Source organism: Talpa occidentalis, unplaced genomic scaffold (genome assembly GCF_014898055.3).
Source record: "Talpa occidentalis isolate TD23 unplaced genomic scaffold, MPIMG_talOcc4v2.1 talOcc4.17, whole genome shotgun sequence".
Classification (NCBI taxonomy): Eukaryota; Metazoa; Chordata; class Mammalia; order Eulipotyphla; family Talpidae; genus Talpa; species Talpa occidentalis.
Genome location: NW_023601754.1, coordinates 23,836,955 through 23,863,972, shown reverse-complemented (window position 1 = coordinate 23,863,972; position 27,018 = coordinate 23,836,955). Strand labels below are relative to the sequence as shown.

The 27,018-nt window shown below is 38.2% G+C and overlaps 1 protein-coding gene across 1 annotated transcript in view; it reads right to left on the bottom strand.

The window, feature by feature from the left end:
• Positions 1-25,783, bottom strand: part of SHCBP1 (SHC binding and spindle associated 1) — a 36,529-nt gene extending 10,746 nt beyond the window's left edge. The window contains exons 1-10 of the mRNA XM_037516337.1: positions 25,672-25,783; positions 22,476-22,640; positions 22,180-22,295; positions 20,585-20,793; positions 15,659-15,751; positions 12,563-12,796; positions 12,308-12,476; positions 11,589-11,709; positions 7,709-7,840; positions 7,075-7,193 (exon numbers count right to left, since the gene is read on the bottom strand). Coding sequence (XP_037372234.1) covers positions 7,075-7,193; positions 7,709-7,840; positions 11,589-11,709; positions 12,308-12,476; positions 12,563-12,796; positions 15,659-15,751; positions 20,585-20,793; positions 22,180-22,295; positions 22,476-22,640; positions 25,672-25,780 — 1,467 coding nt within the window. The 5' untranslated portion in view covers positions 25,781-25,783. The remainder of the gene's footprint in view (positions 1-7,074; positions 7,194-7,708; positions 7,841-11,588; positions 11,710-12,307; positions 12,477-12,562; positions 12,797-15,658; positions 15,752-20,584; positions 20,794-22,179; positions 22,296-22,475; positions 22,641-25,671) is intronic.
• Positions 25,784-27,018: the final 1,235 nt, after the last annotated feature.

The window sequence follows — 27,018 nt, the reverse complement described above, 5'->3', positions numbered from 1 at the left end:
TATCAATGAAATGGGTATTTAGGCAGGTATAATTATTTGATGTATCTTTTGTATATCAACCCTATTTGAATTTTTAAAGGAATTATTAGCATAATTCAACTCTCAAATCGCTTCATTCTATGTCTTTATTCTTTGTTTGTATGTGAAATCATGTAGCCGATTATTGCTGCCTCAAAGATACTTTCTGTATTAGGTGAGATTTATTCATATCTACCTGACCATGGAAGATTAATGGCACTGTAACAGATGATGTATGAAGAAAATAAATAGAGATACTGTTTGTAATAGAATTATAATAGTGATGTTAGTCACCAAGAAGTATTCAGGCATCATTGTTTGCATTAAAGACAGGAACATTCTGGATTTTAAATAGTTTTGCCAATTGCTCTTAAAGGAAATAATGCAAGTACATATTTGAAATCTTGATGCCTCTTCATAATAGCAATAAGTAGAAATCATAGATTTTAAGTGATATGATTGAAACAAAGAAATCTTCAGAGATAAAACTATAGCTAACTTTGCCCTTACAGGGCATGAAATTTTTGTACATCCACATTTACTAATTAGTCTCACTCTAAAAAAAACCACAGAAAGTACACCACTTAGACCATTCTATCAGATGAATGGGGATGTTTCTCTAATGCATATTTGAACAGATTCATGTGGTGATATTTTCAATGCTTTAGACAGTGGGTGAACATAATACTTTTAATTAATAAATCTGAATTTGTTTCAAGAGAAAAAGAAACTGGAAAAGTGGATTAAAAAACAAGGCCAAACTATATGCTGTTTATAACTCACTTTAAACAGAATAGTATAGGCAAGTTGAAAGCAAAAGGATGAAAAAGCATATATTATGAAAACATTAATCAAAGAAAGCAGATTTGACTATACTATTATCAGATAAAGTAGACTCCGAAGCAAAGAAAATAAACAGAGAAAGATAGTAACATTAATGATAAACTCATAAAACTAAATGGAAAAACAGAAGAATCCACAATTGCAGTTGCAGACTTCAACATTCCTGTCTCAATGACTGATAGAATTAGAATTAGACAGAGACAAAGAAAGAATATAGAAGAATGAGCTGACATTTATAGATGCTTTCATCCAACAATAGTAGAAAACACATTATTTTCAAGTGTTTGTAGAATGTATATCAAGATAGACCATATCCTGGACCATTAAAAACAAATCTCAACAAATTAAAAAAAAAATTGAAATCATATGGTGTCTTCTAACCACAATAGAATCAAACAAGAAATTAACAGAGAGAAAGGTAACAGTAAAACTCCAAACACTTGGAAACAAAATAACATACTTCTAAACATAGCATTAGTTAAAGAAAGAAAATACAACATACCAAAATTTGTGGAACACAAACAAAGCAGAACTGGAAGGAAATTAAAGGCCTAAAAAGCATATATAGGAAAGTCTCAAATCAACAATGTAAGCTCTAACCTAGAGAATCAGGGGAGGGGTGGCGGTTGGGGGGAGGGGACAAGCAAAGGAAGGAAATCTTAAGCACAAGAGCAAGAAAACAAAATTAAGAAAATCAATGAATGGATTAGGAAGATGTCATACATACCACACATACCATGGAATACCATTCAGCAATAAAAAAAGATAAACTCTTCCCAATTGTGACAATTTGGATGGAACTGAAGGGGATTATGCAAAGTGAAATAAGTCAGACAGAGAAAGACAATTACTTGATGGTTTAAGTTATATGTGGAATGTAGAGAAACAAAACAAAGGGTCAGATAAAACCAAAGTAGTAACAAACCCTAGAAATGTGATGATAGAATTGAGGCTATCAGAGTGGGAGATGGAAGGTGGAGAGCAAAGTGGGAAGAGGCACAATGGACTATGATAATAGAGGATTATGGGTTCCTTGGTAGTGGGTGTGATATAGTAACATACACCTGAAGGGTGTGATCCTTTAACTCCTAATTACATTCAATGTTGTAAATCAATGTTAAGACAATAAAAATTTTTTTTTAATTTAAAAAAAAAACCAGCAGTAACCCTCCCACCCCTGCTGAAAAAAAAAAAAACTAATGAAGCAAAGAGTCGGAACTTTGCATAGACCAACAAAATTAAAAAACCTCTGGCAAGATTAACATGAAAATCCTTCACCGCTAGCCTAGTGCTCTGTAACTTATAAGCACATCCGTTAACTCACACAATATGAAATAGGTAATTTAAACAGCGCTCTATTAAGGAAATTGAATACATAATTTAAAAGCTCCCAAAGAAAAAAATCTTCAAGCCAGATGATTTCATTGGCATATCTACTAAATATTTAAAGAACTATCATCAATTCTATACATATCAGAAGAGGAAAACTTACAAATTTATTTTATAAAACTAGTGTTACCCTGATACCAAAGCCAGACAAAGACAGTAAAAAAATTTCGGAGCGAGGGTACTTCAGAGCAATATCCTTTATGACCTTAGAAGCAAAAGTTCCTAATAAAATATTAGCAAATATAATATATAAATATATTTAAAAATTTATATACTGTGACTAAGTAGGATTTATTCCAGAAATGAAAGATTGTTTGAAAATTTGAAGATCAATCAATATAATCTACCATTTTCTTTCTTCCAAAAAGAAAAATCATGTGAAAATATCAATTTGATAAAAACTGATAAAAATCAAAAAGCATTCATTATAAAAATTCTTAGAAAACTGAAGTAGAGAATTTCCTCAACTCAATAAAGAATATCCACAAAAACCTATAGTTAATCTTATACTTAATGGTACAATACTGAATGCATCCTTCCTAACATGAAGAAGAAAGTAAGAATATCCGCTATCACAACTTTTTATTCAAGAGGGTGGGAAGTGCCAGTCATTGCCATAAAGCAAGAAGAGAAAACAAAAGACAGATAGCTAGGGAAGAAAGAAAGAAATTGTCTCTATGTGCAGATGACAATATTGTCTATATAGAAAATCCCTATTTGCATATGATGCTATTGTGTATATAGAATACATAAAAACACTCCTACAACTAATAAGTTCAGCAAAGTCACAGGATACAAAACATACATACAAATATAAATTACATTTATACTAGCAATGAGCACATGAAAATTAAAATTGAAAATACATTATCGGGCCTCCCTGGTGGCGTTAAGATGCAGCACTGTGAAGCTAACCGCAGCCACTGCAGCACGAGTTCGATCCCTGGCCAGATAGGTGACCCACATGGCACGGCAGATCTCTCCTGTCTTGCCCGATGCTCCCCTCAGCAGTGTGTTTCAGTCAGTCTGCCTGTTCTATTCTCTACTCTGTCTCTGGTGAATCTGCTCACTCCCCATACCTCTGACCTATACCCCAGTTCTTGTATGCATAAATAAATAATTTTTTTAAATTAAAAAAAAGAAAATACATTATCAATTATAATGATTCCAAAAAATTAGCTAGGTACAAATCTAAACAAAACACATATAAGACATGCATGCTGAAAACTACACTATGTTTTGTTTTTTATTTTATATATATTTTACATCATTCTTTATTTTTGTACTATATATGCTTTCTTCTCTCAGGTGTAGTCCCCATACAGTTCCCATCATCAATTCACCCCCACACCATCACCATAGTCCCTTGTGCTCTTCCCTCCTGTTTGGATCCTTCTCTCTCCTCCTCCCCTGCAGAATGTCTCTGATTTATAGTTGCTTGTTATAATTTTTTTTCTTGATCACTTATTTGGCTCCTCCATATTCCTCCTATAAGTGAAACCATCCAATATTTTTCTTTTTCTGGTTTATTTCACTGAGCATAAGCTCTTCCAGCTCCAACTATGTTGCTGCAAATCACATGAGTTTATCTTTTCTGATTGCTGAGTAATATCCTGCTGTGTATATGTACCACATCTTGATCCAGCCCTCTGTTTTTGGGCATTTGGGTTGTTTCCAGAGCTTACCTATCGTAAACAGTGCTGCAATAAACATTGGGGGGCAGGGCCTCCCCGGTGGCGCAGCGGTTGAGCGCTGGGCTGAGAAGCTGCCCACAGACTGCAGCGCCGGTTCAATCCCCGACCACTGGCGAGGGTTCCACATGTAATGGCAGACCTCTCCTGCCGCACCCGCTGCCCCCCTCTCAGCAGTGTATTTCGTCAGTCTGTCTGTTCTGCTCCCCGCTCTAGCTCTGGTGAATTCTCTCACCCTCCCGCACTTCTGACTGTACCCAGTGCTTGTATAAATAAATAAATAAATCTTAAAAAAATAAAATAAAGGGCCTCCCCGGTGGCACAGCGGTTGAGCGCTGGGTTGCGAAGCTGCCCGCAGCCTCTGCGACGCCGGTTCGATCCCCAGCTGCCCCCTGGCCACCGGAGGAGGGTCCCACATGGCGCGCAGACCTCTCCTGCCGCCCGCTGCTCCCCTCAGCAGTGTACTTCGGTCCTTCTGCCTGCTCTGCTCCCCGCTCTGGCTCTGGTGAATTCTCTCACCCTCCCGCACTTCTGACTGTCCAGTGCTTGTATAAATAAATAAAATAAAAATAAATCTAAAAAAAATAAAAAAATAAAATAAAATAAACATTGGGGTGCAGGCATCCTTTTGAAGTAATGTTTTTGTGTCCTTTGGGTAGATTCCTAGGAGTGGAATTGCTAAATCATATGGAAGCTCCATTTTTTTTTTAAAGATTTTTATTTATTTATTTATACAAGCACTGGGTACGTCAGAAGCGTGGGAGGGTGAGAGAATTCACCAGAGCCAGAGCAGGGAGCAGAGCAGGCAGAAGGACCGAGGTACACTGCTGAGGGGAGCAGAGGGCAGTAGGAGAGGTCTGCGCGCCATGTGGGATCCTCCACAGGTGGCTGGGGAGCAGCCAGGGATCGAACCGGCGCTTTAGGGGCTGCGGGCAGTTTCATAAGCCAGCGCTCAACCGCTGCGCCACTGGGGAGGCCCTGGAAGCTCCATTTTTAGTAGTTTGAGGAACCTCTATACAGCTTTCCATAATGGTCAGACCAGTCTGCACTCCCACCAGCAGTGTAGGAAAGTCCCTTTTTCTCCACATCCTCGCCAGCATTTGTTGTTGCTAGGTTTTTTTTAATATATGCCATTTTTTACTGGTGTAAGATGATATCTCATTGTGGTTTTGATTTTCATTTCCCTGATTACAAGTGATGTTGAACATTTGAAAACTACACTATGTTGATGAAAGAAACCAAAGATCTAATAAATGGAGAGCCCTATCATGCTCACAGGTTAAAAGACTCAACTTAAAAAATCCTCCCCAACTTGACAGATATGTTTACTAGGAATTCCTATCAAAATCACAAGAGAAAAAAATCACAACAGGATATATATATACACACACGTACATACATATATACATATATATGTAGATATATACATATATCTGTAGATATATATGAGAGTTTTCTAAAAATATATTATAAGGCAGAGGGACCAAACAGCTAAAACAATTTTGGGAAAAGATTAATAAAGTAAGAGGAATCACTCTACCTAATTTCAAGATTTAATATATAGCTTAGACATATTGGTTGATGGATAAGTACAGCTCAGTAGAACAGAATAGAGAATCCAGCAATAGGCCCACACAAATACACCCAAATGACTTTTTAACAAAAGTGTAAAAATCAATTTACTGGAGGAAACATAGCCTTTCTAAGAAATGGTGCAGTTACAATTGGACATCCAAAAGCAAATAAATGAACCTTGACCTCACATCTTATACCAAAAGTAACTCAAAAGTGAATCATAACCTTAAGTACAAAGGTAAACAATGAATTTTTAGGGAAAAAAATAGAAAATCTTTAAGATCTAGTGTTAAGTAATGAGTTTTTAAACCAAAAGCACAACCCTCAAAGGAAGAGTTGACACACTGAATGTCACCAAAATTTAATATTTTGTTCTGTGAAAGTTCATGTGAAGATAAAAACACATGCTATAGGCTAGCATAAAAATATCTGTAAATCTCATGTCCAACAAAGGACCAGTGTCTAGTACATAAAAGACTTTCAAATCTCTACGGTTAAAAAGAGCAAACAATCCAACTAGAAAATGGACAAAGTCATTAATAGACATATCACTGAAGAGATAGGGATGACAAATAAGCATTTTAAAGTGTTCAGCATCATTAACCACTAGGAAAATGCAATGAAAACCACGTACATATCACAATAATGGCAAAAAAAAAAAAAAAAAAAGTGAAAACACCAAAAGATAGTGAGCATACAGAAACTGGATTACTCAATGCTGGTGAGAAAGTAAAGTGATATGACTGCTCTAGAAAACAGCTTGGCAGTTTCCTAAAAACTGAACATCCAACTACCACATGACCCACAACTACAGTCCTGATAATTTATCCCAGAGAAATAAAAACAATATTCACACAAATACCTGCTGGGGTCATACTATGGAATATTACTCAGCAGTAAAAAAAGATCAAACTATTGGTACATGCAACCACCAATCTGTGGATGAAGTTCCAGAGTGAAATAGTATATACTGTATGATTACATATATATATAAAAAATTCTTGAAATGATGAAATAATAGAAATGGGAGGTAGATTAGGGTTTGCCCGCATCTTAGGAAGAGGTCAGAAGAAGCAAGTGGATACAACTGCAAAGGATGGAAATATTCAACTTGATGGAATCCGTGTTATCCTAGTTGTGATACTATATGAGTTTCAAAGATGTTACCATTAGGGAAATCTGGTAAAGAGTATACATTCAGGATATCCCTATTATTTCTTACAATAGCATATGAATCAACAATTATCTCAAAACAAAAAATCTAATTTTTAAAAAAGCACTAAACTACACTTGCTACAAAATTATTTACAAAATTAATGAAGGACCTTCATCTTTCAAAGTTACCATAGAGAAACTGTGAAATTTATTATTATTTTCCTTCCTAACCTATTTGAAATTCTAAAGAATATTACACAATTGAGTCTGGCTTACTTACCATATGTATCTGAACTTCTTTGAGGAATGAGAATAGCAGTAAGCATTTACATGTTGGTCCCACACTTTATTTTCTCATTTAGAACTTTAAACTATTTGCCAAAAGGACAAGAGATTACCATACCTTGGCACCATATAAATCTGAGTTCTTCATTAAAAATTCTGCTGATGTTCGTACTGTGACTCCTGTTGTTTCACATTGCAGTACACAGTTTTCCAGTGTAGTCTTGCCACGGTGAATGACTATGATGAAAACATGCAATCAACTGCCTTAAGAAGTAATGTGTCTTTTCAACATTAAAAATGACCTAAAGCTGTCATTAGATATAGTCTGAGTATGTCTCAATAACTACCATTTAAACTTTGTTACTAGAATTACAAATTCATAATGCATGAAAACAATTGTTTCAATTATTGTCTAAAATCTAAAAGTAGCATTATTTAAAATGACTTCAGAAATGCAAAATCAAGTTAAAAAGCATTACAAACAAAAGCATCAAAAAGTAACTTTCTTATAGAACACAAGACCACAATATTGGATATTTAGAAGAAAAAAAAAACTGATCACACAGAAACAAATATTAAACTAACAAATTTTATAGAAGGACTGAACTACTTTGACTTTGGGGTAAGTTTCCCAGTCACTATGCTATGTAAATAAATAATTTTTATTTAATAAATAATCAGTCATCCATATACTCAAGTGGTAGTTTATTGTATCTTCCAGGGAAAGGTAAAAACACAAAATATTCACTTACTTAAGATTCCTTCTACGGCATCATGCTGAACAAATTTTATGCTTGAGATTTTAATATCTGCACCAGTACAATCCACAAAAGTATCACCTTTGCCCCTCTTTTCTATTACAATATCATCTGGTAGACCATATCCTAATGAAGAAAGCAAGATTGGAAAACATCTAAACAAAATCACTATGACAGATTTCTCCATTTCAAACAACTCCAAAGGATATTTGAACCCAGTCAATCCAGTTGCATTTAAATAGTAAATTATTTCCCCACATAAATTGTTTAAAGCAGGTGCGATTTTTAAGAAACATATATTTGCTCATTGAGATGAGCAAAATAGATTTCTCAAATATATTTGGTCTTTATTCATAGTACTCACAGCTCCCATAACCTTTCAAACTTCCCAGGAGGGAAAATTTCCCAGAGTTTTATATTAATGAAGTGGCTTTTGGATTGGACTAGAGGATAAGTGGTTACTTTCCACGGGACTCAACCATGTGAGTAGAAGGATAGAGGGTTGGATTCTTCAGTCCAACTCCCTGATTTTTCCACGGAGGGAAGAAGGGCTGGAGATTGAGTTCAACTGCCAATGAGTTAATCAAACATGCCTGTGTAATGAAGCCTCCATAAAAACCCAAAAGGACAAGGTTTAGAGTTCACCATTTGGTAAGCAGGTGAAAAGTTTCATGGGCCTCCCTGGTGGCTCAAGGGGTTAAGCACCACACTGTGAAGCAATCCATAGTCTCTGCAGCACGAGTTCGCTCCCTGGCTGGCCAGGGAGAAACCCACATGGCGAGGCAGACCTCTCCTGTCTCACCCACTGCTCCCCTCACCAGTGTATTTAAGTCAGTCTGCTTGTTCTGCTCCCCACTCTGCCTCTGGTGAATCCTCTCATCCCCTGCATCTCTGGCCTGTACCCCAGCTCTTGTATGCATAAATATATCTTTAAAAAAAAAAAAAAACACACATGAAAGTTTCAGGAAACTGCATTCTTTCATCTGGTAGCTCCTGAGTTATAACCAACTCATAAACTGGTGACCTAGTGAGTAAAGGGACTGCAAAAGTTCTTGGAAGTACGGGGCCTCCCTGGTGGTACAGGGGTTAAAGTCTCAGTGCTATTGCCAGTCACTGCAGCATGAGTTCGATCCTGGCCAGGGAGCAGACCTCTCCTGTCTCACCCGCCGCTCCCTCAGCAGTGTATTTCAGTAGATTTGGCCATTCCACTCCCCACTCTCTCTCTGGCGAATCCTCTCACCCCCTACAAGTGCACCTCTGGCCTACACCCCAGTTCTTGTATGCATAAACACATAAATCTTTAAAAAAAAAAAAAGTTCTGTGAAGTTCTTACAAATTAAGAGAGCCCAAGGAGGGGGTCATGGAACTTTTGATTAAAGCCTGTCAGAAGCACTAGCCTTGCAACTGGTAGCTGAAGTGAAGGACAGTCTTGGGATACTGAGTCCACTGCCTGTGGAATGCAATGCTATCTCTGAGAGATTACATCAGAATTGAGTAAAATTCTTGGACACAATATTGGCTTCTGGGAATTGTTTGTTTGTGTAAGGAGGCCTCCATACACACTCATGCTGAAACTGGGTCCAAGAAGCTATTCACAGGATACATAATTTTTAACAATAACAATTCCTCAGTCTGCTCCCATTTATCAGGAAGACTACGCTATCAACCGTCTTAAACCAGCTGAGCAGTAAATTCACTTGCCAAATTATTATAAAAAAAATAATAACAAACCTAAGTACTCACAATCGGGTCTGAGGCTTTAAAGGATTCAGTCCTTAAGTTTGTTTCTCCTAATTTAAGATTCCTTTATTCAATTATAAATTAAGTTTGAAATGTCTAAGCATTTCTCAAGATAGATAATTAAACATGTCTCTTCAACATTTAAAATCTGACAAAGTAACTTAAAACTGTTTTAGCTATTAGGAAAGAGGTCTATCTTGTTAAAAAAAAAAAAAAAAAAACCATTGGATTTCTACAAACCTTAATCAAACTGATAATGTATACCAGACATCTGAATGGGTTTACAAAAGTATGGAGTACCAGAAAACTAGAGCTCTAACCTGTTTCCACCAAAAACCAAAACCATATAGACAAAGCTATAAGAAATAACTAATTGTCTAAAAATGAATAAAAGAAAGCAGTAACTGCATAAAATAGGCAGTCACTGAAGTTAGCTACACTTGAAGAGTACAGACAAGCCTTCAAGGGCACTAGAGAATGCAAGAAGACTCTGTCCCATGGGCTCACTAACAGCAGCGGAATCTGAATGACTGGATTGTGAATTATTGTCTGATTTTACGCATCTGCTTATGCTTTGCACACTTTCTACAATAACCAGTTTTGTGCCATCAGAAAAATTAAAAATATAAAAAAATTACCATAGTAAAAGAAGAAATAAGATTATTACATTAAACATGTTATGTGTTCTCAATAGTTTAAAACATAAAATCATCACCTAAGTGAATGGATGTCCTACACAAGAAGGAAAAACCCTACTATATATAAGTAATAGTAACATCCTGTATATAGTAGGTACTTAATATATATCTTGTATTATAAGTGTTAGATATAGATCACTATCAAATAAACTGTAATCTTACTCATGAAAAAGTACTCCATATATTCATATTAGAGAAACCATGTGATTTCCCAAATTTTCAGAAATTCAATGTTAGTAAATTTACAGTCATTTATATACTTAAGTATCAGAATTTTAGATGGTTATTTATGATACTCTAGCAACTACATTGTAATTTCCACACCAATCTAGAACTTTTAACTATAACACAATCTAAAATATCACTGCTATTTTCACTATGCCAAGAAATAAGTGTTGTTATTGAAGTGATTTATTCTGCAAATGTGTTATATATTTATACACACATCTATTATATTCAAATATTGGAGAGGAAAAACAAAAATTACACACATAAAACAAAAAAGGGGGTGAGGTGATGTGCCAGTGAACAGCAGGGCATTAAACTCCCAGGCTTGCTTCCATTAAGAAGTTTTGACAAGATAAAGATAAAGAACATAGCTTAAGCAGTTTGTGAACAGCTGCATAAGTCCCAAAATGATATATGATTTTTTGCATTACAAGCTTTATTGCTAACTTGAAGCTCTTTTGGTAAATAGTTGAACAGGTGCATCTAAATTTGACACGTTATGAAAATATACAGGACCAGGATGAATGACTAAAGTACCTAAATCTAGGAATCACTCTAGATGTACAATAAGGTTATAATGGTTAAAAAGTTATTTCAACATTAATATTCTCAAAAGCACACCTTGGTCAAGGGGAAAAAAAAGTAGAGAATCTGTGACATTCAGCAAGCTTCTAAAGAATTAAGATAAAGTCTTTTTGGCCCAACATCAAGTTAAATGTGCTTTATTTACTATACCGCTTAAAAAATTAAGCTAAATTTATAACAAAAAAAACATGCACTAATATATCCATCACATACACAAGACTAATAAGAGTAAGCAACGAATATACATCAAAAACAAGAGTACACAGCAAATAAAAAAATACTACATTTAAAAAATTGCTGAGAATTTTTTTTTTTAATGCTAGATGTGAAATTTCCTTTCCATAAACCACCTACAATCTGGAAAGTATGCTTCTTCCTAATGGACCCTTTATAGATACATGTACTTGTCTTCCCAACAAGCACAATGCCACAAAGAAACACCCCAAGTTACTCAAGCACTGATCCATCTCCTATAAGCTTTAACTACCCTTAATGCCTCAAGGCTACTCATTTGAAATCAAATGGGTTGAAATCATCCTCAAAGCTTCAACAAGGTCAGTGATTTTATGTTTTCTTAAGTGGATCATGCACGAGAGTTTGGTTGTGTGATTGTCTATACTCACCTTCCAACTCAATGGAGTCAGCAATGGAGAATGTGCCAGGTACCATGTAATGACCAGGACAAATAATAACAGTGTCACCTTCATAGCAGGCATTTATAGCGGACAATGGATCACTATGGAACTAGAAAACAACATTATTGCAAATATATACCCCCCAAACCTAAGTATTACTTCAATTACCTTCATGTACTTTTTGAAAAGGAAGTGATATAGCCTCCCTCTTCCCTTTTTATTGAGTTTCACTTTATGGCACTTCAGATATTACATTTTTTACAAGATGCTCTACCAGTAAAAAAGATTATGACTTGAAGAAGACTTGATGGTTAACATCTTTCAGCAATGAAGTATTTTTTAATTAAGGTATGTACATTGTTTTTTAGACGTAATACACACTTAATAGACTGCAATATGGTGTAAACATAACTTTTATATGCACTGGGAAGCCAAAAATAATGTGACTCACTTTATGGTGATATTGGTCTTATGAAAGTGGTCAGGACCTGAGCCTGCAACCTCGCAGAGGTGAGTCTATCCTTAAACATCTCCTTAAACTGCACTGAGCCCAAAGCAGACTTGCTAAGTGCTGATGAAAGACAGTTCTCACGCTACTTTCTATTTCACAGACAAACAGCTGTAGCAAGCTTCTGTAAACACTTTGTAGAATTCATGAAAACTTGGAGTGACTCAGAAGAAAGCAACCTGAAGCAAGAAACTCTTACCCGAATTTCTATTTCTTCCTTGCAAGGCTCCTGACAAAGCCTATCCCTAAGCAGGGACTGCAGCAGACCAGTCATCATGATGGAAGAGACCACGTGGGTGACCTTCTGACCACTTGGACGGACGCCCTTTGCTTGCATATTAGAATTCTTCTGATAACCAAACACGTACCTTAAAGAAGTGAAACAGACCTATCAGTTCTCAGTAAGGCAGCTGATAAGATGTCAGTTAGCTAAGAATAACAAAGACATACATACCTCAACAAAGGATTCTCAATGAGTTTTAGCTTTTGTTTTAACTGTTCAATCTCTGAATACAGTTTTAACCCTTCCACCATGGAGATGTTCTCTTGCTCGGAATCAGAGTTACAATTCGACAAACTGCTTCTCAGATTTAGAAATTTCCTGTAACTCTCCTCACATTGAGACAAAAGATTACGGTAGTCAACAATAAGTCCTGAAGGAACTCGGTCTTCAAGAATGTCATAATGCCTAAAAGTTTAAAAGCATGTTGAAATCCATTGCTTTTCAGACACATTTTCCTGTAAGTAAGACAGCCCATTTAGTCCTCAAAGACCCAGTAAGAAAAGCGTTTTACATTATCTAGCTCAGGTACATGTTCAGTCTTTCTTAATAGCACTCTATTATAAGTAGAAGCTATTGAAAGTTTTAAGCACCACTTCATTAGGATCACTACTTTTTCTTCTTTTGAGGAGTGCTATTTTTTCCCCTTAGATCCAAGCATTTATGCTCTAGAAACAATGAACATTCGTGTTGCACCATTTGCACTCATTATTTAAAAAGAAATTATTTTCTCATATGTTAGATTCAAAATCTTAATAGGTGGCAGAGAGCAATCTGGGGGTAGGGGTGGGGAAGGAAATGTCCCAAATAGTTTTACAACAGGGTTTAATATTATCAAATTTAAAGGATTAAATTTAGAAATGATTCAAATCATCTGGTCCTTCCCCAAATTTAAAGTACTCTGGCACAAAATCATGCTGACAATTTTAGAAACTCAGATTTCTGAGAAAAAAAGTTGTCACAAATAAACTAGAAATTAAAACAAAATAACTTTGTATTGAACAACATTACTGGTATTTAAAATTTATTTACATATGTTCTCAAAAATATAAACAGAACAAAAAATATTTCTAGATTCAATAAGCTAATGAATAAATGTACAATCAAGTTAATGGATAAGAAATTAATGGATTTGAAAATAAAGTCCAATATTGTCATTACCTATAGTTTTAAAATAATTGCCTTATTTCTCAGTTAAAAGTATATTGACAATCTATATCTTAGGCTTGGGTTTCTCAACCTTGATTACATATTAGAATCACTAGAGAGCATTTAAAAATAGAGATGCTCAGGTCCTGATCCAGATGAATTAAATTGGTCCCTAGAAGCAGAGGTATTTTTTTTATAAAGTTCCCCGGGGATTCAAATGTACAAGCCAAGGTTGATCACTATTGCCTTAGATGATGTTGTTTTGTTTTGTTTTTTTTTAACTCTGTCATGCTCTAAATAAGAAAGGGGATAGGACATCCTAAACAAATATACATCTTATTATGGCTAACATTCAAGAAGTACTTAAAACAAATATTTCCACATTTCAAGTAAATGAATTAAGTAAAGCTTGAAAAGCAAGGATTTTGTCTGCTTTGGTTAATCCATACTCATTTAAAGACATTCTGGAAATCCACTTTGCAAACAAGAAACTGGGGACCAAACCAATTGCTTGATCAAGTGTATTACGTTATTAAAATTAAGACTCAAATTTTAAAATAAGTTTCTTAACATTTCCAATATCCATGCCAATCAGCTTATTTCTTCTCATTATAGTGATACTTCTAGTCTGGAAGCAATGAACCAGTATCTGTGTCTCAAACCCATAAGCTTTGAAGCAGAGTATTTTGAATTAGAAAGGAAAAATATTTACCACACAATGCAAAATCAAGACAATATGGTTTGATTCCATTTAAATCTTGCCTCTTGATAGTTCTACTCCTATCTTAGCCCAGAGATCTTTTTAAAGCATCTGCCCACATTTGATAATATTCCAGTTTCCCCAACAAGTACCAGAATTTCTTCTCCATAACTGAAAACAATTCCTCCCTTATGCTACCCTGTCTGCCAATAATGTACAAGGTATGTATGTTTCTTGTTGTTCACACATAGGGCTATGAAATCAGAATGCAGTTTTTTCCACGAACAAGCTTGCCAGATACTGGATATTTACCTACTATATTTCACTTCAGTTGGAATCAACCATCACTCTTTAGGAGCAAGTATGTCAAAATTAGAAAATACACAAACTTATTAAAATGCTGGTATTTTATTGCCTACATTGGGAAAACAGGAAATGAACAATGAAAAAATTGGAAAGAAAGCACAGCCAACTTAGGAAGTGCTAAAATCATATAATGCTAAACCAGGCTGAACTATAACCAGACCTTTTACAAATTTTTTACTAATTATTTAAACCAAGAGAAACTTACTAAATCAAATTGGATTCTAAAAAAATTAAAGAGTTACTGCCTTATCTTATATAACCACATCATCTAATGCAGGGAAAAAAATAACATCTATAGCTTTTTTTTGGGGAGTTTAACGTCTAATTTTATCCTTATTGCAGGACTGTCCACTAAATAACCAATGATGACTATAAGGAAAAATTACCTGGTCTTAGGGCACCATCTAGTGGAAGGCTAAATGCCACATTTCAGTTACTTGGTTTATTTGGTGGGGTTTTTTTGTATGAAAATAGTTTTTCCCTACCAGAATTTGATAAATTAGAAGATGAATGTGTCCCAGTATTTTAGAAATTTGTATTCACCAATATTAACTACTTGGTATTTTCATCTATTGTCAAATAATCTAAGGAAAAGAGATTGCCAAAACATCCTGTCTGACTCAAGTCTACTGGTTTAGCCTACACTGTTTTACTGTAGGAATTTAGAGTAAAGCCTTGTCTTTAAAAGCACACTTTTAAAAATAAGCAGTCTCTATAATTCAATTAAATTCACTGTTTTTCAAACAACTGTCTTTAAATTTAATAGTTTTTATTAACACATTAGCTCAACAGTTTTATTCAGATTTACACAGCACTGAGCTACTGTTCATGAACTGTTTTTAGACTCAGTTTATAAACACTGAAAGGAGAATGTCTGCACTTCTATAGGTTTCTTTTAATAACTTATCAATGAATTATACTATTTCTATATCAATCTGTTTCTGTCTGTGGGCCATATATGTATATGTGCCCATACTGTGGGTGTATATATACCACACAGGTAAAATTAAACCATAGATAGCTATTTTTCCAAAAAGGTCACAATAAACACTTACAATCTCAATCGAGGCTCCACACATCTGACAAAATAATCATACTCATCCTCCTCTTCTTCATCCCAACTCCTCCAAATGTTTTGGTAGAAAAACCTGAAAGGAAGTATCATTCAATTCAAGCTCTAGCTCAAAATGTTAGTGGGAGTTAAAGAGTAAATCAAAAGAAGTCCATCAACTATAGCAGAGAATGCTGTACATTGCTACATTCAATAGCCATGAGTCATAAAGACTTTCTTGAATTTGCTAAATAAGTTTTCACATAACACTGGTTCTGTTAGGATTTTCCTTGTATCAGAACTATTTATTGACCATCTCTGACTGGGTGGATGCTTGTGCCATTTGTTAAGATAGAAAAGAAAGAGGGAGAAACAGGTTTGGGTTGAAAACAAAGAGTTGTGTTTTCACCACATTCAGCTGAGATGCCTATTAGACCTGCATGTGGATGGATGATGTCAACTTTGCAGATGAATGTACCCAGAGTTCACGAGAAAGGTCAGAGCTAGAGATATAAATCTAGGAACCATCAGACTATCAATGGTATTAAAACAACAGATGAGATTATCTAGGGACATAATATAAAGTAGTAGTTCTCAATCCTGGCTGCATATTGGAGTCCCTAGGAAGCTTTTAAAATTGACTCCCAACCTTATCCCAGACCAATAAACCAGAACCTCTGCAGGGCTGAAGGCCAAAGGAGGAAGGCATTCACCTTTAAAGCTCCTCAAGTGATTTAACAAATTTTTTATTATGGAAAACTTTAAAAAATACAAGAGCTAATTGTATCATTACTGCCATGTTTCCATTACCCTTTTTCAACAATTATTGATTCATAGGCAATCTGATTTCATCTCTACTCCTATTCACTACTTCTGTTTCCCTCCCCACACCACCTTGACCCTGGATTATTTTGGAGGAAATCCCAGACATGTATCATTCATACCATTCTAGAGCACCTCTCCTGCCTCATTCATAATTTCTTCAGTATGTGTCCCTAAAATAAATCTTTATACCAAAGAAAATTTTAATTCCTTAATATCCAAATATTCCATGTTTTGTTTGCTGCTGCTGTTGTCTTTCAGCTTGTCAGATCAGGGTCCAAACAAGGGTGAGTGATTGAATTTTATTAAATCACTTTTTATTTCCATAGATTATCCATCCTTCTTTTTCCCCTCGCTATTTAATAGTTTTCCTACTTCAAATTCCATTGATTGCATCCCCATGGGGATCGCTTAACATGTTTTTCAGTTTCATTTAGGTGTAGTAAACTGATGGAAAGATCCAGAGTCTTGATCTGGATCAGGATTTTTAAGCAAAAATATTCAAGGGAAGGACAATGTGCTTCCATCAAGAAACACATAATGTTTCATCTCTTTTAATAACACAGTAAAGATTGATCAGTATATAAGGTGCTGTCAGTCTGACCTATCTACAAAGTTTTTCACCCAACGATTATAGCAGCGATTGATGATTACTGCACAACCTTTATTTCATTAGTGGTTGTAAAATATAGATATAATCTAATCCTATCATTCCTCCTTATGTATTAGTTGGACTACTCTTTTTTTTTTTTTTTTTAAGATTTATTTATTTATACAAGTACTGGGTACAATGCGAATCGTGGGAGGGTGAGAGAATTCACCAGAGACAGAGTGGGGAGCAGAACAGGCAGAAGGACCGGAGTACACTGCTGAGGGGAGCAGCGGGGCGGCAGGAGAGGTCTGCGCGCCATGTGGGACCCTCGCCAGTGGCCGGGGATGGAACCGGTGCTACAGAGGTTGCAGGCAGCTTCGCAGCCCAGCGCTCAACCACTGCCCCACCAAGGGAGGCCCTGGACTACTCTTATTAAGAAAATTCCCAGGTTGAGTCTCCCCGGTGGCGCAGCAGGTTGAGCGCAGTGCTGTGAGGCTGTCCGCAGCCTCTGCAGCGCCGGTTGGATTCCCGGCCGGCCAGGGAGAATCCCACATGGCAGGGCAGACCTCTACTGTCTCTCCCGCTGCTCCCCTCCGCAGTGCTTTTGGTCGTCTGCCTGTTCCCAGCTCCCCACTCTGTCTCTGGTGAGTCCTCTCACCTTCCTGCAACTCTGGCCTGTACCCCAGCTCTTACATAAATAAAATAAATCTTAAAAAAAAGAATTTTTTTTTAAAAAAGTTAAAAAAAAAAAAAAGAAAATTCCCCAGTGATTCTAACGTGTTTCCAATGTTGATTAGAGAAGAGTAAATAGGCTAGGACCTATCCCTGTGTAAGTCCAACACCCTGAAGTTCAAGGACAAGAGGAAGAATCAGCCAACACGACTAAGAAAGCTACGCGCCATCAGAAGAGTGGGGTCTCAGAAGCTGGAAGGAAAGAGTGTTGAGAAGATTAGGAAAGACCAAACAACCAGGAGGGCTTTGGTGACCTTAAGCACAATTTCAGTCATGCAGTAGGGGGGTAACAGCAATACTAGAATACCAGGAAGTCCACACTATGACTATATGGAACTGTCAAGAAGTTCTGCTATGAAAAGGGAAAAGCAATGAAAATGAAACCATCTCTTAACTTTCATAGATTGGACTGCCAGTCTCTTTACCGTCTAGAGCCCATCTTTAAAAAAGAGAAGAATGCAAACGTGTCTCCTCAGAGTCCCTGCATGCAAACTCCCATCTTCACCTCCATGTGACATGCTGGTTAGGTTTCCACCTTCTCCACCTGCTAAGCTTACATTTAGGTTTCATGACTCAGCTCAAATATTATCCTTGCCAGTTCCATACTGGGCATTCACCTAGCATTCCCATCTGTACCTCCTCTAGTGTTCATTCTCTCAGGACAGAAATCCCCCTAGCCACTCACATCTCATCCCCCATATATCCATTCCACCACCAAGTCCTAGCCATTCCACTTTCTCAATAAGCTTCAATCTTCCATCTCCATATCTCCACTTTCTTGTTATCTGATCTCCCTAGTCCATCTCCCTCTATTCATTTTTCACATAGCAGCCAAAACGAATCTTTTAAAACAAAAGCAGATCCACTCCTGAATGAAAACCATTTAATGGCTTCCTACTGCTCTTTTTTATTTTAAATATTTATTTATTTATGCATACAAGAACTGGGGTACAGGCCAGAGATGCAGGGGTATGAGGATTCACCAGAGACTGAGGGAAACAGAACAGGCAGATTGACCAAAATACACTGCTGAAGGAGCAGCGGGCAAGACAGGAGAGGTCTGCTAGGCCATGTGGGTTGCTCCCTGGCCAGGGATCTAACTCGTACTGCAGAGGCTGAGGTTAGCTTCACAGGTTGCTTCTTAACCCCTTAAGCCACCAGGGAGGCCCCACTTCCTACTGCTCTTAAAGACAAAAATGATTGACAAAGTTCTGCAACTTCTGACCCCTTACAATCTAAGTTGGTTCCCCAGGTCTCGCCCATGCTAAATGTGCTCCAGCTACACTGGCGTTTCAGCAACGTGAACTCACTGAGATCCTGAACTTTCCCCCCCACCTCCTGCCCCAATCCCTTTCACAGAGATAACCCTTTAGACCCAAGTTCAAATGATTTTTCTGAGGAAAATCATATAACAGCTACCTGCCTAGTCTGAGGATACTCTGTAACTGTTTACTCACTATAGATTCCAGTCATGTATACCTTTGTGTGATTATTTGAGATTTAACTCCTGCCTTTAAACTAACAGTTCCCTGGTGATGGTGATTGTGTGTTTCCTCCAAACTCACCCTTTATTGAGGACATGGCACTCGAGGAAATATGTGAGGTTTGCCTTCAAATAACACCATTACCATTCTAGATACTTGTCTTTCTACCAAATTCTGTACTCATACACAAGATACCCGATTGCTAATTTCCTAAATTCATCAGCTACCCCTTCACCTTCGAAATGATGAATTTTGTAATGAGAGAAACATCAGGTAGTTGTCTAGGTTCTGAGCAGCCGCCAATTCTTTCGATTTCTATTGCTTAGCCTAATATTGAACACCTAGGGTTAAACACTCTTCACACAATTAGAAATCTTCCATGAGAAGTCAGAAGCAGGGCCCTAGACACTTGCTTCCTTGTAGAGTATTCAATGAAACTCAGCAAAACCAGGTTAACTCACTAACAGTATAGACACTAGAAAGTTCTTTTTAAACTACAGAACACCAAGCAACAATATCAAGATGAGCATTATCTTATCCTATCTTCCAGTTTCTCAAGGAATGTAAAAGTCCATTTTTAAGCTGCCATTTTAAAAGATTTAGTGAATATGTTTATATACAGAAGGTCCTAGCTGAAAAGATTCAGGAACTTGCTGAAAAGATTTATCTGAAAGCTAAGAAAGTATAAAGATTAATCCAAATATGGGATTCCTGCTCACTTAAGAGACAAAGGGTGCACTAGTGGAAGTGGAAATTAACTACACCAATAAACGTTGACAGGCATAAACACATCCCTTAAGGATTCAGCAAGAAATCTGAGAAACGCCATCTTGAACCAGACACAACACTGAAAAAAAACGGCTGTTAGTCTTAACAGTGCACAAGTCATGGGAGACCATCTTCTTCACTTTCTTCCTGTCTTCCTTCTCTTTCCTCCTATATTCAAGACCTCAGCTGTAAGGCTGAGCATCCATAACTTTGAATGAAGCTTCTAAATATAAACAAACCAAATTAAAATCCTCTGTCTTTTGTTAACACCTGGGGACACTAAGTAAAGGTTACACAGGAATTCTTTGTACTGTTTTTTTTCAGCTTTTCTACAACGTGAAATTATCTCAAAATGAAAATTTTAAACATTTAAGAAAATGTTTTAATTTAAAGAGTACTTAATCTTTGAATATTTTAAAATATTACAAAGACCAAATTTGAGTTTTACATTTGGTGTAACATCAGACCAGAGTTACTATATTTCATCTAAAGTGTCTGGCCACAGGTTATTTTTATCAACCTCTCTTCCTACCTGACATGCTCCACTGCAAGTGCCGTCTGGTCAAATATTCCAGAATCATCAAACACCACCCACAGTTCCTGCAAGGGCAACTGATGTTCCTTCAGCTCAAGAAGCTCTTTCATACACTCCAAGGTAAAAGTGCTCACTTGAGATTCACAAAGGTATGGGTCAGCCAGTCTCACCACTGCCTTCAAGGCTGCAAAATCCACATCTGTGACCTGAAATTTAAAATAATGGGACATAAATAATGGAAAGTGAAATTAAGACACACATATGAAACACTGCTTACAACCTGATTTTTTAAAACACGAAATGGTACAGAGAGCCTTCTTCCATAAAATGAAGGACAAAGAAGATGCACCTGGCTCTCTTCCACATGGGGTTTACATAGTAGTCAGAGAAACAAGCCACAAGATGGTGACAAGTATGTGAATAACTAGCAGGGGTGGTCTGGTTTTGCTGGGATAGTCAGAAGTCACTTTAGAGCTGCAACGAAAATGTATAAAAAGAAAGCAGTCATTTGAAGAGCAGGAAGATACAAAGGCCCTGTGGTAGAGACAAGCTTGACAGATGGAGGCTCAGAAAGGGGTAACAGCAGGAGATAAAGTGAGAAAGGAGGAGACCAGGTCATGAAGGGTGTTGGAAGAAGCTTGGACTATAAATGTCTCCAGCACAATGAGAAGTCATAAGCCAGCACCAGGCCTTTGATAAATGCTAATGTCTTAGAGGTTCTAAGCAGAGATAAGTGCTAATGTCTTAGAGGTTCTAAGCAGAGCTCTCCTCTAAGACATTAGCACTTTTCTCTTTTTAAACAATGATTTTGACTGCTCTTAGAGAACAGAGGGGGTAAAGGGTTCTCAAAACCAAATTAATTGCTGAACTGCAACCAAAGGTATTAGCATAATCCAAAATTTAAAAATCACTAGGAACAGTTGCAACCTACTGCTTGTGCATAATCACTGCAGTATGTGAAGTCATTTTCTAAAAGAGCTGCAACAACAACTTGTATTTGAACTCTCTGGTTTAACAATTTAGTTTAAGAGAGTTTTCTGTGGTCCAGTTAGCAAACAGGAAAATTCTCAACTGTAATTAGAGCACAAATTTAACGTAAAAGGCCCAGTCAGTTGAAAAATAAGATTGTTTTTACTTTCTGCAATGAGACACATTATCAAGAAATTAACCACATCTCTACAAATTTGTTGGCAAAAATAAGACTAGTTTTAAAATGCCTATTTGGGTTCAGCTACTTAATGGCCTACAACTAAAAGGTAAAAAATTAACTGAAACTCCATATTGAAACTTCATAATTAAGCCTTTTTATTTTTTAAGTGATCTCAAATATCTCCTCCACTTCATAGGTTTACAATCCATTTCCCCTGTCAAAGGACACGGATATTTAAACCACCTTCACTCCCTGGTAGTTCCTCCTCAGTTGCCTTTAAAATTTTCAGAACACTTCATACACCATGGCAATTGAATGTGAAAAACTTGCTATTTTCAATCAGCTCATAAACTTTAATTAAAAATAAGCACTTGGCTATAACACTCTGAAGGAAAGTGCTCTTAGCTAGAGACAAATGTCTTAACAACAGAATTAAATTTACCTCAACCAGTACCTCGAACACATTAGTGTGCCAGACCGCCCGCCATCCAGATGGTTCAAGGACCTTCTCCAAGAACTCAGCTGTGAATTCTCTTACCTCAGAGGCCTTGCAGTCAGCTACAAACAAATTAAACACAGTAAGAATTGAGATTGCATAAAGCAAAGAGAAATTAATAAAGCACTTTCTCAGAACCAACAACTGGCAGTCTGAGGGACTGAGATAGACTTGTACACTAAAAAACAAGAGCAGCAAAAAAAAAAAAAAAAAAGAGAGAGAGACAGAGAGAACATACTCACCTAAAATGTAATCTTGATAGGCTCTGAACCGTTCATAGAACAAAAGATGACTCGTTTGGAACATCTCTGGAAAAAGAGTTTTTCCTTCCAACACAAAACTTTGTAAACTACTCCCTGGCTTATAATTGCTACAATCACTGCATGAATCTTCATCTTGGAACAAGCCTAAAATAACAAAAATAAGCAAGGTCAACAATCCAGACACTTTCAGTGCTTATCAAGTCTTTCTATATCCTTGCTTAAAAAAGCCAAATAAAATACAAACAAGGATTTAGATATGATGCTTTACTTATCTCTATCAGTTTTCCAAACTTACAAATATTTCAAAATCCAAGTTCTACTTCAAAACAAAAAGAACTTAAAATCTTTCATAGGTCCTTGTGGTTGGTTGTCTGTGAGGTGTTTCAGGGAGGCATAAGAAGATTGTTTTTTTAATTCAGTGGCTTTCACCCAAGCTCTCTCTCAAATGACACAACTATGATTTTACAATGGCAAGCAACTTATAATGGTTAAATATCTTCTCTTTTTCTTAACTAAAACAATTCCATAATCTCATTAGAATAAGGAGCTGATTTCCTATACTCCCTCTCCAATGAGTTGAAGGCTCCCTCTATTTCCTACAATATCAGTCTATCAAAGGGTTTCATCCCAACAGGGATGAAAGATTCTTAATAATGCATAAGGTTTACTTCATTAAAGCTACTAGGTTCCCCCTCACTAATTTCAATGACTGTGTCTAAGGAAAAGATTAGAAAATGCTAATCACATTAGGTTTGGGCTGAATGTAATTATGTATCATAAGGCATGATTTGGCCAGTGGCACATCTACTTCTGTGTAATATGATGTTTCTAAGAGATAAAACAACTACTAAATAAACAATGCTACGGGTAACATTAAGATTGGCAAACAAGTTTGCATAGGTGGCTTCCAGGAGGGGATCTGAGACGCAGCAGCAACAGAAGCTGCTGCCGCTGCCTTTCCCCTCTCCCTACTCCCCTACCCCTACTTATTTTCTCCTTCTTTCTACGTCTTTGCCCCTGTTCAGGCCACCAGAATTACTTGGCCCCAGAGACGATCAAAGTGTACTCAAGGGTCCTCTGCTCACATATACCCATGCATACGTGCCTCAGAGGACATCAATATCTTGCCCACTGTGTGACAATCTCTGTGTGTTAGTTTCCTACCTATAAAGGGATGATAAAAATAGTATGCCTATTTCAATTAAGGGAAATAAATGATTTGTTAATCACAACAGTACCCATCACACAGTACAGATAAATGTTAAAGAAATAATACCTCATACCCATTAGGATGGCTACTACCTCCCCCCGCCCCCCCAAAAAAAGGAAAGGAAAAAAGTGTTAGCAAGAATGTGGAGAAATAGGAACCACTGTGCACTGGAAGTGGGCACATAAAATGATACAGCTGCTTTGGAAAACACTATGGAGGGTCCACTGAATATTTTTCAGCCTTAAAAGGGAAGGAAATTCTGCAATATGCTACAACGTGGGTGAACCTTGATGACATGCGGAGTGCAATAAACCAGTCACAGAAAGAGGAGTACCATAGGGTTCCATGGATGTGAGGTGGAATTTCAAATCCATTAAGTCAGAAGCTAGAATGGCAGTTGCCAAGAGGTAGGGGGAGGGCCAACAGGAGTTACTGTTCAATAGGTGCAGTTTCCATTTTACAAGGTGAAAAGAGTTGTGGGGATGGTGACAGCTGCACAAGGAATGTATTTAATACACACAAGTGTATTTGTCACACTTAAAATGGTTAAGATGGTAACTTTTACATTATGTGCATAGTAACAATTTTAAAAGGTTAAGACACCCTCCCTCCAGCACATTTCTTTACAGCCACTTTGTTACGTTTCACACAAATTACACTTTATCTTTACTGGCTGTGTCTCCCCCGGCAACTGTTCTCCACAAGGAAAAACTGAAACTGAAGACATTTTTACAAATTCAGGAGAAGGGTTAGCAATGGAATTAAGTCACACCCATGTTTGCTCACTTGTTCGGCCCTTTCCACTACACAACTGAAAACGTTAAATTAAAAATCTGAACCATCTTAAAATATGGGGGGGGGGGGGGAGGTAATGGGATTTGCACGAAGCGGTAGAAAGGACTGAGAATTAAGCAGGAATTTAGAAAACCTAAATAAGGGACCAGGAAAAAGACTAATTATAATAAAGTCAAAATCAAAATCAACAAGCAGCTATATAAACACATGCAATTTGGGCCTCCCCTGGTGGCAGAGCGGTTGAGCGCTGGGTTGCCAGGCTGCCCACAGCCTCTGCAGCGCCAGTTCGATCCCCAGCCACGGGTGAGGGTCCCACAAAAATATACATATATATGAAAATAAAAATAAAATAAAAAAGTGCAATTTGCAGCAACATGGATGGAGCTGGAAGGGATCATGCTCAGAGAAATAAGCCAGAAAGAAAAAGAAAAATACCAGATGGTCTCATTCATAGCAGGAATCTAGAGAACTTAAATAAGGGACCAGGAAAAAGAATAACTATAAGAAAGAAGAAATCAAAATCATCAAACAACTATGAACCAGAGACACACTTTGGGGGGGGGGCGGGGAAAGGAAGGATTGGGATCAAAATAAGGGGGTTGCAACTGTATGGGGAATATAAAAATAAAATTAAAAAAAAATCAACAAGCATCTATACACCAGAGACACAGTAAGGGGGAGGCGGGGGGGGGTGGGTGGGTGGGTGTAGGATCAAAACAAGGGGGTGGGAATTGTATGGGGACTATAACCAAGATGAAAACGCATCTATTGTGCAAAAATGAAAAATGATGTAAAAAATATATAAAATAAAAATGCTTAAAAAAAAGAAAGAATTAAGGGACTCGGGTTCCAATTTCAGGCTCTGTCCCAAGCGGGCGCCCCTAGCTCCCCGCACGGGCCTCGGGGCACCGCAGCTGCTCCGCACCGTCCCCAAGCCCGGCTCGGGCTCCGTCCCGCAGGCCGAGGCGCGTGGCCCGCGACCCCCTCCGGGACGCGGGTGCAGAGGCCGAGCCGAGCCCCGCCGAGCCCCGGAGCGCGCCCACTTCCGGGTGGGGAGGCCCGGCCCGGCCCGCCCAGCCCTGGGGTCCTCCGGGGGGTCCCGCCGCCGCGGGCCGCCGGATCGGGCCCGCCGCTCGGGGGCGGCGCCACGGCCGGGCGGCGGGGGCTCACCTTGGTCGAGGGGCGCCAGCTCCTCCTCCGCCGGCCAGTCCGGGCGCCCCGGCCCGGGCGCCATCGCCGCCGGCCCCGGCCCGCCACCCGCCAGCCACCCGTCAGCCATTTCAAATTTCCGCGGGCCGCGGCCGGCTCGAGGGCGTGCTGACGGAGGGGCTTCCGATTGGACAGGGGCCGAAGCGCTTGGACCAATGAAAGAAAGGCTTGCGCGCTCGTTTCCGCAGAAGCCCCGCCTCCTCCAGCCTCGGCCCGCGCGGGAGACAGCGCCGCAGCGCCATCTGCTGGCAGGGCCCGTCTCAGCCTCTGTTTCTGCGCCAACTGGGACGCGTTTGAATTGGACCTAATTTGGGATGATTTTCAAGAAGCTAAATGGGATATAGAGGAAAAGGCCCAGGGTGGGGAGTCACAAAACCATAATATTTAGACATGTTTCTACCATAATTGTGGCAGTAGCTCGGGCAAGTCAGTTCACCTCTCAGAACAACTTCAATTGTTGTTAGATTTTGGCCCAGGTGGCACCAAACCTCCTTAGACCACCAAGTCAGCCCCCTTCTCTCTTATTCCTCCCTCTCCTGCCACCTGCCCCTTCCTCCCCTTCACTGCCCTGCTACACACACACACACACACACACACACACACACGATCGTTTCAAAAGTTAAATTAAATTTAGTAAGTGAAAGCATGTTTTACCCATATCAATTAATCAAAGGCAACTATAGCCTCCAACAATAACAGCTAACGTTCATTCAGTACTGTGTACAAGACACCCTCGGCATGCTCTACCTGCTTCATCCCACTCAATGGTCAAAAAAAATCCTATGAGTCAAAAAATGATATGAGTCCCATTTTACAGATGAGGAATTGGAATCATTAAGAAGTTAATTTGAACTCAGCACAGTCCAGAAGCCCACCTTCCTACCTCCACCGAACCATGACCTGTCAGAGTTAGAAGGGCCGCTGATGGCAGAGGTGGGATGAGTCCCACAGAGAGGGGGAGACCCTGGTCCAGTTACCCTACATGGTCTTATTGCAGGGAAAACATTTCCACTTCTGCCTCGAAGGAAAACCTGGTGCTAACGTCTCCCAGATCTCTTTTGAGTGAAACGAAATGGAGCTGACTGTGGAAACCTGCACTTAATTCAGCTAGCTTTTCAGAAAACAAGATTTCTTTGACTCTCGTGTACAGAATCTGACCTTACATTTATTCGTTCACTGAACAAATATTGAGCACCAGGAGGTGAAACACTCAGAACAATAAAATGAAGACTAGAATAGGACCTTGAGAAGTAAGCTAGCTTTCTCACAATTGTCTTCTTTAACCCTCCCACCCACAAGGCCCACAAG